The 10,501-nt window shown below is 42.1% G+C and overlaps 2 protein-coding genes across 2 annotated transcripts; both read right to left on the reverse strand.

Annotated features, from left to right (window-relative positions):
• Nucleotides 1-791: 791 nt before the first annotated feature.
• LOC127052234 (histone H4) lies at nucleotides 792-1,213 on the reverse strand. The gene has a single exon (XM_050955699.1). It carries the CDS (start codon nucleotides 1,179-1,181, stop codon nucleotides 870-872), a length of 312 nt encoding a protein of 103 aa, XP_050811656.1. The 5' UTR covers nucleotides 1,182-1,213; the 3' UTR covers nucleotides 792-869.
• Nucleotides 1,214-1,432: 219 nt separating this feature from the next.
• On the reverse strand, nucleotides 1,433-9,041 carry LOC127051957 (histone H1-like). Its single transcript, XM_050954985.1, has 4 exons — nucleotides 8,206-9,041; nucleotides 2,925-3,109; nucleotides 2,285-2,436; nucleotides 1,433-1,890 (listed from the first exon to the last, which is right to left on the reverse strand). Exon 1 carries the CDS (start codon nucleotides 8,945-8,947, stop codon nucleotides 8,294-8,296), a length of 654 nt encoding a protein of 217 aa, XP_050810942.1. The 5' UTR covers nucleotides 8,948-9,041; the 3' UTR covers nucleotides 1,433-1,890; nucleotides 2,285-2,436; nucleotides 2,925-3,109; nucleotides 8,206-8,293.
• Nucleotides 9,042-10,501: the final 1,460 nt, after the last annotated feature.

Genomic DNA, 10,501 nt, shown 5'->3' on the forward strand with positions numbered 1-10,501 from the left:
GGGGAGGAGGGATAGCTCAGTGGTTTGAGCATTGGCCTGCTAAAAACCCAGGGTTGAGAGTTCAATTCTTGAGGGGACCATTTGGAGATTAGCCCTGCTTTGAGCAGGAGATTGGACTTAGATGATCTCTTGAGGTCCCTTCCAACCCTAATGATCTATGAAAGGAGGACCTCTTTACTCTGCTTCAGTCCTGCCTTAAGCTTCAGAGGAGACCGAAGGTCAGGTATCAGTTGTAATATTTAAAGATAATGTTTTCGATTAATATTTTCTCAGACCCCACATATTGTCTCTATAAAAATGAATAAGCTGTATGAAATAAGGAGTCTTATGGAACAAAGGGGGAAATAAATCTCTTTTGCCTTCGTCAAATTGAGGGACGGGAGGGGGGAAGGGAGAGAAAGGAAAAATAAAACGGACGCTGGTGTTTTTAGTCAGAGTGGACTTTACTGCATTTTGCCCATCAACTCTGTCCTACTATAAAGCAGCAAAAAAGGTCTTCCCGGGAAACCCAAGCTGTTCTGCCTCCGGTTACCCAGAAAGCTGACAAAAATAAATTTTGGTTTTAAAAAAAAAAGAAGAAAAAGTCCATAACCTTTTAGTCACACGGTTTAAGCATCCCTCCAACTAAAAACCACTGATACTTCTCTTTCCACGTGATGTACGATTTAACTCAAAAAACAAAATCCCACCCCACCCCCCGTTTAACGAAGTATGCTTAATTTACAGCCCCTCCCCCGCCCTCTCTCTCTTAAACGGGAGAGAGAGAGAGAGACCATTAGCGCTTGAGCTCTCATCGTGAAAGTGTGGGTGGCTCTTAAAAGAGCCTTTGTGTTTCTGAGAATGTTTCAAATTCGAAGCGGAATGGAAATTTAGCCCCCGAATCCGTAGAGAGTGCGACCCTGGCGTTTCAAAGCATAGACCACATCCATAGCAGTCACAGTCTTCCGCTTAGCGTGTTCAGTGTAAGTGACAGCATCACGAATGACGTTCTCTAAAAACACTTTAAGTACTCCTCGGGTTTCTTCATAGATCAATCCGGATATACGCTTTACACCACCACGGCGCGCCAAACGACGAATAGCCGGCTTCGTAATACCTTGAATGTTATCACGAAGTACCTTACGATGGCGCTTAGCACCCCCCTTCCCCAAGCCCTTACCACCTTTGCCGCGACCAGACATGATCCTCCAACCCTCAGAATGTCTCGCTCCAGGAACCAGACTCAGCACGTTGCTGTACCGCCTTGCGCTCCCCGTATATTGTCTGGGAGCGGACCTGTTTGAGAACTGTCAAGGAAAGGGGCGGAGCTTTGCCCCTGTTTTCCACCGCGCCCTGCCCCCCTCCGGTTGCCAATGCCCGCACGAGATGTGCTGTAGAAGGAAAGAGGCGGGTTATTGAGTTTGCTGTCCGCTCCTCCTGCTCCTCCTCCTCCTCTCTTCTCTTCCCGCCCAGTTGCCGTCGTTGATAGGGGGATACTGCTCTAGTTACATTCCCCGAGATTTGAGTGAAAGAAGGAAGATAAAACTGATGGTTCGTTCGTAATACTGAGACACAATGTCAAAACTAGATGATCACAATGATTCCTTCTGGCCTTGGAATCCGTGAAAAAGTCATGCTTCCAGTAATTAGGATTGCAACGCAACCCTGCGGTCTCAGGCAATATCGCCCGTCTCTGTGAATTGTATAAAATAAGAGCCACTTTCCAACTGAATGTTTTATTTGTCCTTAGCTTATTATCTTCCTTTCTGGAGGGTCTTCCATCAAGAAGTCTTCGTATTTGTGGCTATTTTTAAAAAACCCTCCGCTGAATTGCAAGCATTTACAGACGGCATCAAAATCTGACCAGTCAGGTTTCCGGACGCATCGTCTCTCCCCTGTGTTTTCCAAAGCCTGTACAGGGAGGGTTAATACGAATGAAAAGTGCACAGAAATGTCATCAGAAGATAAAGCAGGGCACCGCATTCTTTTCTTCCATTTGTTAAATTTGTTCATTTGGTGGCATGCTCATTCTTACGGTTCCTGTCACGGTACATTGCAATAGTGTGACCAGTGCATAAAAACGACTGCAGAACTAATCGCTCACAAAACCAGGCTGCTTTCCCGCTGCAGAAAAAGGAACTCCTTCCTCTCCCTCAGAGGCAGACGTCATTGTTTTATGTTGGGAAGGGGTCAGCTTCTGAATTGCTTATATGAAAACGGGGGCTCGGGGGCAATACTTAGAAAACGAAGTTATATGTGCACATGTGGCAACGCAAAGGCTGCACTGCACCAATTTAGTACGAACCGTCATATCTTTGGAAAGCATGGGTGAATATTATCCGAAGGGGCTTCTCAAAAGCCGTTGAAAAACGTGTCGCCCTTCCTCATTCCTCATCCTCCACTGTTCTCTGATAGACGGGTTTTGTTGTTGTTGCTGTTGTTTTTAATCCGCAGGAGCTTGAAACGATACAACACGCTGTTGACTTTTCCTATTTACTACTGCTCATTATTTTTAAATAGATACCTTTTGTTCATGTCTCTCGGTCTCACAAGAGGATTACTAAGTACTCTGAATATCAGGTCATTTCTGCCTGTCCAGGCAGAGAGTACTATACTACAGCATGCCAGCAGGACTTCAATTGTACAAAGATATGTTTGCAAAGTAGGAGATCTAACAAATGGGAAACGTGGAGGTAATATTTTTAGCAGTTAAAGACCAGGCAAGGCTAACAAGAACCAGTAGCCTGGGCCACAAACTTAACACAGGCATTCTGCTTGTGGTGGAAAAGGTAAACACTGCTTTTGTGATTGTTATGACCTGCGTTCCATTCCCACCTCTGCCTTGCTGGTCCTTTTGCAACCTGAAAGGTGGGAATGATACTTGTCTGTCTTCCAAGATTGGATGTGAGGAAGATAAGGGTTCTAGGGTTCACAGAAGTACAAACCTTTTCAGGGCCCTTGAGCAATGTGTGTTCGGAGATCACCACGTAGTTTGAGTATGGATGGACTCAGTCTTCAGGAAGTTATAACACACTGAGCATATTCGGAGCAGAACTCCCATTGGCCTTGTTTGCAGCTGTGAATGCTCAGAACTTCTGCAAGTCAAGCCCCAGGTGTATCATGTAAGGCACTAATTCAAACGAGAAACACAATATTAGTGGCTACCTGTGGAAAATGTTACACTAAACGTCCAGACTAGGGTATTAAAATCGATTTTAGATACGCAACTTCAGCTACGTGAATAACATAGCTGAAGTCGAATTTCTAAAATCGAGGTACTCACCCGTCCAGACGGCGCGGCATCGATGTCCGTGGCTCTCCGTGTCGATTCTGGAACTCCGTTCGGGTTGATGGAGTTCCGGAATCGATGTAAGCGCGCTCGGGGATCGAAACATCGCGTCCAGACTAGATCGATATATCGATCCCCGAGCAATCGACTTTAACCCGCCGATGCCGCGGGTTAGTCTGGACGTGGGCTCAGTGACTTGCTCAGACACACTTAGGCTATATGGCAGAGAAAGAGATAGACACTAATTCCTCAGTGACACATACGAAAACCTTAACCATGAATTCCTCCTTTCTCTTCTTGAAAGTCACTTTTTCATCCACTATATACATTTCAATTTCTGCAAAAACTGACACTGAGGACCTACATGGAGCAGCCTCATGCATTGCAGAACCCTGACTCATTAGTTGAATTCTGTCCACTTTTTTCACTGAATAAGACAAGAGGGCCTGTGGCAAAAAAATAGTATGTAATCAATACATAAAATGATCAGAGATTTTGTTGGTATGAGGAAAATAAGGGTTCCCATAAGTATGAACAGCACTCAGTAGAGGTGACTTCAGAAAACTGACTCTCAATTCAGTGCTCTTTCTCTTAGGCTACACTACAGGATATTTGGATGGAAGTGCCTCCGAGGTCTGGGAAATTTCACCTAACTCAGCAGCACAGCAGAGGCAGGTTTTCAAATCAAAATCTAGTACATTTGAAACTCCAGGTAAGATTTCACAAGGCTAAGGAACAGAAACATAATGAATTGGATAAAGAAGGCAGTACAGGAGCTTCTGTTGTCCCTGTCTCATGAAACAGGCATAATTGGACTTTCGATGAAATTGAGGGGTTAGAAATTCAAAACAGATCAAAGGATATAAAGATATATAGTCCAACTCAACAGGTGGTCAGACTATGGGAAGTATTCAAGTAAGATGTAAACCTGATCAGGAATTAACAAAGAATTAGTGATTGAACATTTATACCAATAAGAATTTCCAGAGACGTAATATTTAGTCAGGAGTGGGTGAAAAAAAGGATATCAAAACATTGTACTTCAGGTCTTAAATTGATCTCTAATCATTAGAGATTAGAAGGAGCTCTTCCTGTGGGGCTGAGCATTGTGACGACCCTTGAATAGCTACTCCCACAAATGGGTTTGTATTATTTATATTTATTCATTTTGAATACAGTTTTAATATTTGTTATTATATTTGTATTGCTTGCCTTTACAAAGTTGATATACAAATATTTTTAATGGTAAAAAGATGAGCTGCCCCTTTAAAAATAGGATGGGGGTATTTTGAGAATTTGGCCAAGAAATTTACCTAATTGTGAACTATCTGTAAAATGCATGTAAATATTAATAAGTTGCCACAATAATCTATAATAACAAATGTTGATGGCATAATGTCTGAAAGGGACACAGAAAGTCTGAATTAGTTTACATTAAAAGGCCTACTGGTATATTTCAAGATTGGTTTTAAGATCTTGCTTGGTAAACAAGAGAATGTGGAAACATAAATTAATCAACTAAAATTGGTGTGTCAGATATTAGGCCTAATCGGTAGGCAAAATAATGAGAAGATTTGCTATTCTACTCATCATTCCCTTTTTTAGGTCCTGAAAGAAAAAGATTCGGGTGCATATGGAATAGACAGAGGCTACTGAAGCAAGTTTCAGCATCATGGCTGTCATCCCCACCCTCACCTGTGACTCTTGCCCTTCATCAATCTAATCTGAGACTGTGATGTTTTTACCAGACCTGGCCAGAGAGAGGAACCCAGATAACATTGTTGCTTTTTATAGTTGTGGCAAAGAGTCCTGTGGCACCTTATAGACAGATGTATTGGAGCAAAAGCTTCCGTCGGTGAATACCCACTTCGTCAGACGCATGTGGCGGTATTATACCTGCCTCTGGAAATTTCCACCACATGTGTCTGACGAAGTGGGTATTCATCCACGAAAGCTTATGCTCCAATATGTTTGTTGATCTATAAAGCGCAACAGGACTCTTTGTTGCTTTTAACAGATCCAGACTAACATGGCTACCCTTCTGATAATTGCCACATCTACCAGCTCCAGACGAAATGAGATTGGTCTTTAACAATAATAGCTACACCCCATGTCAACTAACTTCTTCTCTTCTCCCCAAAAGGACATTTATTACCATCTTTGATATCATCACAAGGGTTTTCCTTCTAAAACTCTCTCCAGCTAAAGGGAAAGGGAACAAAGGATATTGTTAAAATTAAAGCCTTCTTTAATACTTTACATTTCAGTGTTTGAACTGCTTTTTCCTTTTCTGTATCTTTAATTTAAAAAAACGTTAAAAGGATGTATAACAGGCTTGACAACCCCCAAACCTTGTTTAATGCTGGCAGAGTGCATCTAACGCACATCACAACATTGCACTGGTGTAAACTATGAATCTCACTGAAGTCAATATAATTGCCACAAAGAAAAAGTTCAGCCATTGATCCAGGTTGGGGGGAAATAACATTTTAATGTGGGCAATAAAATGTCTCACAATTGTTGTCTTGAGACTCTCAAGCTGCACATAGCTGACATTAGGGCTACGTCTACACTACAGGATAAATTCGAATTAGCTTAAACCGATTTTATAAAACAGATATTATAAAGTCGATTGTGCGCGTCCACACTAGGCACATTAATTCGGTGGTGTGCGTCCATGGTCCAAGGCTAGCGTCGATTTCTGGAGCGGTGCACTGTGGGTAGCTACTGTAAAATAATGAGGCCAATAACGTCGATTTGCACCCACATTAACCCTAATCCAATATAGTAATATCGATTTTAGCGTTACTCCTCTCGTTTTGTAGGAGTACAGAAATCGATTTAAAGAGCCCTTTAAATTGATATAAAGATCAGTGTAGTGTGGATGGGTGCAGCGCTAAATCGATTTAACGCTGTTAAAATCGGTTTAACAGCGTAGTGTAGACCAGGCCTAAGCAGACTTACCACAAAAGTGACAGGGATATCCTTTTTGTTATCCCCATGAAAATCTATCCCAGTGTGGCCAAGTTATTAGCTTCTGAAAACTCTCAGTCCATACATGTTCAGCAGAACATTTTTCATTTGGCACCTAAATTGTCTGAAGATTGCTTCCCTTACTATTGTCCCTCCTCAGACAGTTGAGCAGAACTTCCCCTGCAAAAACTCCTGGCATCTACCAAGGTTCACTGTGGTTTCAGGCACTGGAAATTAAAGCATGGAGACTGTCTTTTCTATAATTGCTCAATCTCGGGTGGCTGAACGCCACTTGTCCCTCTAAGAAGTTGGACGCCGAGCAATTGCAATTCCCGATCCCCATTACGAATGGGGTTCAACGGGTTACCCTCACCTCTCGGCATAGGGTAGACACACACTGAGCCAGTCAGTGTAGCGCATGTGCAGCCCTGGATATCTAAGGGCATCACAGACCTGTTATTGCTCAATCTTGGATGGTTGAAAGCCACTTGTCTCCCTAAGAAGTTGTCTTTTCTATAGTTTGCATGCCCCACTTTTGGCATGCAGGCAGGATGAAAGAGCATATATTCTAACTGGAATACAGACGGGTGAAGAGCTTGGTGAGGGAGCAGGAGACAGGAGATGGTAAAGGGGGAGGACTAGGACACAGACAAGTTAGAAAGGTCTGTATAGAAGGAGTCATACTGAAGATGGAAAGGGGCAGAAGGGTCTGTAACTATAGAAAACACTCCCTTCTAGAGTCTGGAATAAAACCTAGGATTCCTGAATTTCAACATTCTTGTGTTGTAAGAAAATATCTGTAAAACCCTCTGGAACAAATGTGTTTCCTTCTTCTCCAATGGCAGGTCCATATAGGGGATAGCAATCTCAACTGGTTGGTATCACTTGGACCAACTTGCAGAGGTTTACACTAGAGCTAAATGTCCCTCACAATCCTTAGGGAATTCCTAATGTATTCAAGTGAAGGTCATTCTGAGAAGCATCAGCAAGGATGTGATTTCTAGAGAAATGGGTAAAATACTGAAAGCACAGCCCGGGAAAGAAACAAGGATAGAAAGCAGAGGTGGCGATGGAGAAGAGTATGAACAGAACAGGTATTAATAAAAAAAAAAGGGAGAATAAAATGAAAAATGCTTCCTCCCCCTCTTGCCCCATTAGTAGTATTATGATTTCAGAGAATAAAGGTTTCCAAGTAGGTGCCCGACGAATCTGATTTGAAAATAAACAAAAATCCCCGTGCGAGGTATTTTGTACTTGGTAAATTGACAGTTTTCCACACACAACTCACTATTTTACATAGGAAACTATGGATTTAACAGTGACTCTCCCTACCCCCAATAAGAGAAGCGGGGACGGGTTGCCACAGGCCAATCCTTGCAGAGCGCGGGCTTTTCAAACTCACCAACAGGATTAATCCTGATCCCACCACTGCCAGCTAGGCGAGAGTGAGTGAGTGAGTGAGTGAGTGAGTGAGTGAGTGTGTGTGTGTGTGTGTGTGTGTGTGTGTGTGTGTGTGTGTCAAGGTCACGCAGTTTGCCCTCACACACTGTCCTCACTCGCCCCTCCTACTAAACAATAAATCCTGCCTGGACCGAAGCTGATGTGCGAAAAATGGCCACGTTCCTCCCCTCTCTTTACACAATATGTATGATTGCTAAAGCTCGTTCCTCTCCGTTTTTTTCTTTTCTCTCTGCTGGGTGGGGTAGGGGAGGAAAACTGTTTGGCAGCTAGTGATCGTGAATTTGGGCTGATCCCCTGGATCGATTTTAATACCCCTCCTCCAACTATAAATGAACCAGCGCCCCGTATTTTCAAGAATCAATACCATGCTATTTCTTGTCGCGAGCAAAGAATGAAAATGTTCTAAAAGGGTTATAATTTTGTATCTCCCTCTTTTCTATTATACTTTCCTTTCTGAACGTTATGCGCTTCATGAAAAGCAGTACGAGGTTATTAAAGTGAACTTGGTGTTTCAGCTCTTCTACGAGAGGATGGGTGGCTCTTAAAAGAGCCGTTGGATTTCTCTGCGTGGCAAATTTCTTTCTAGCCCTTTTACTTCTTCTTGGGCGCTGCTTTCTTAGCCTTAGTGGCTTTAGCCTTCGTGGGCTTAGGCTTGGCCACCTTTGGCTTCACCGCCTTAGCCTTACCAGGGCTCTTGGCTGCCTTCTTAGGCTTGGCCGCTTTCACCTTTTTCGGGCTCTTGGGCGTTTTTTTAGCTGCAGCAGCTGCCGGTTTCTTGACTTTTTTCGGGCTCTTTTTCACGGCCGCAGCCTTTTTGGGTTTCTTGGCGGCGCTGGCGGGTCTCTTGGCAGCTGGTTTCTTAGGCTTTGCCGCTGGCTTCTTCTTGGGAGCCTTTTCCTTGGTATCACCAGGCTTCTTGTTGAGTTTAAAAGAGCCGGATGCGCCGGTGCCTTTGGTCTGCACCAAGGTGCCCTTGCTCACCAGGCTCTTGAGCCCCAGCTTGATGCGGCTGTTGCTTTTCTCCACATCGTACCCTCCGGCGGCCAGAGCCTTCTTAAGAGCTGCCAGCGAGACCCCTTTGCGCTCCTTGGAAGCGGACACCGCCTTGGTGATCAGCTCGGTCACGCTGGGACCTGGAGACTTGCGGGCTTTTGAACTAGCTGCTGCCTTCTTCGGTTTTTTTGTTGAGGTTTTTGCCCCAGGAGCGGAGACAGCAGGAACTGCAACAGGCGCCGTTTCCGACATAGTGCTAAGCGTTTTCCAAAAATCAGAAGAGAAAAAAAAACCTAGACCCAGAGAAGGGCAGACGGCTGGTATTTATAGAAAGGAGCTGCTCTGTGATTGGCGCACTAAAGAGCCCGCCCAGCTGAAAGCAAAAAGGTCTCTTCTCCCCTCTCTGTGTTTTTTCAGAGTTAAAAAGGGGTACTTTTTGCAAAATATATGTTACCAAATCACCCTATTTCTTAGCTGGGTGAAGGGGAGACAGGGTATTTTCATTCAGTAGAGTTTCCCGTAGGAGAGACTGAAGATGAGCTAAAAAAATGCCAATAAACCCCGAGACCTGGAGCTAGAGAGATCTCTGAAGAGGGAAACTTTTGTTTTTCGTTGTAAATTAAAACCATATCACTGTCAATAAAATCATATTTACAATTATATCTCATTCTTTAGACTGTTTTCTCCAAATCAAGGTATAAAGTCAGTTATTTGAAGTAATATTGTCAGTGTAAAATGATTTCAAAAAGAAGAAAGTAACACAAACTCATCCTTGTGCTTTGAATAAGGATTAAGAATTGGCTCTCTTAACCAAATCTTCTACCCCCTAAACCACTTAATTCTGTTGAAAAAATCCATTAATAAAAACAACAGAGCTGATCAAATACCTCAGGAGGGATGTTTATGTTCCAGGAATTATATATAAAAGTTGTTATGCTATTTTACTTTTCTAGGTATTTCAGTAGAAGATTAACAAGATGCTATTATTATTTTGTAAATTTCAAATTAAATGTACTGTATTGCTCTTTAACTTAATTTTATTCCAAGAAAGTCACTTCTGTTCATTAAAAGCAGTGGCTGTATTTTACATGGTAGTGTTCTGAACTTTAATTTAAAATAGAAAAACTATTAGGGTGTTTGTTTCATTATAGTCTGTTAAAACTCATAGAAAGTCAGAAACAATGTTTCAGTAAAAAAAGTAAACCATATGGAGAATTAAAGATCAAAATCTGATCAGTGTTTTTTTACCTTTAGCGTTAATATATTATATGAAAATGGCTTCTGTAGTGAGGAAAATCAACGTTAACAGTGTGATTTAGTCATATCTGTATTGCATCAAGAACTGAATGAGATTTTTAATCTGTTCTGCAACATTACTACAAGATGATTCACTCTTTTGTTCTTTTAAAAGTGATGGGAGCATTAAAACAGTTTAAAAGAACAATCCAAAAATTCTTTTTAAAGACAATGTCAAATTCCAGGTGGGGCGTAGGAGAGATGTATTTATTCATAATTTACCTTAGAGTTGCAAACAATTGAGGAAATTGTTTTTCTTTCAATTCTGCAATGGAATTTAGGTCTTACTTGTGATTATACTGGGTGAAAACTAGGCCACAATCAGCTCCTAAACAACGGTGAAGAAGCCCAATTTTAGATTGAATGTAATATAATAGTACAATAATAATAATATTTAAACATAATTAATACAAATACTGAACATAATATCTGACCTTTCTGCAACAGGCAGTGAGCAAATATTTGCTATTCTGAAACTCCACTGGTTATTTAGGAAATATAAGAGGTCTT

This window comes from Gopherus flavomarginatus, chromosome 1 (assembly GCF_025201925.1).
Source record: "Gopherus flavomarginatus isolate rGopFla2 chromosome 1, rGopFla2.mat.asm, whole genome shotgun sequence".
NCBI classification, from domain to species: Eukaryota; Metazoa; Chordata; order Testudines; family Testudinidae; genus Gopherus; species Gopherus flavomarginatus.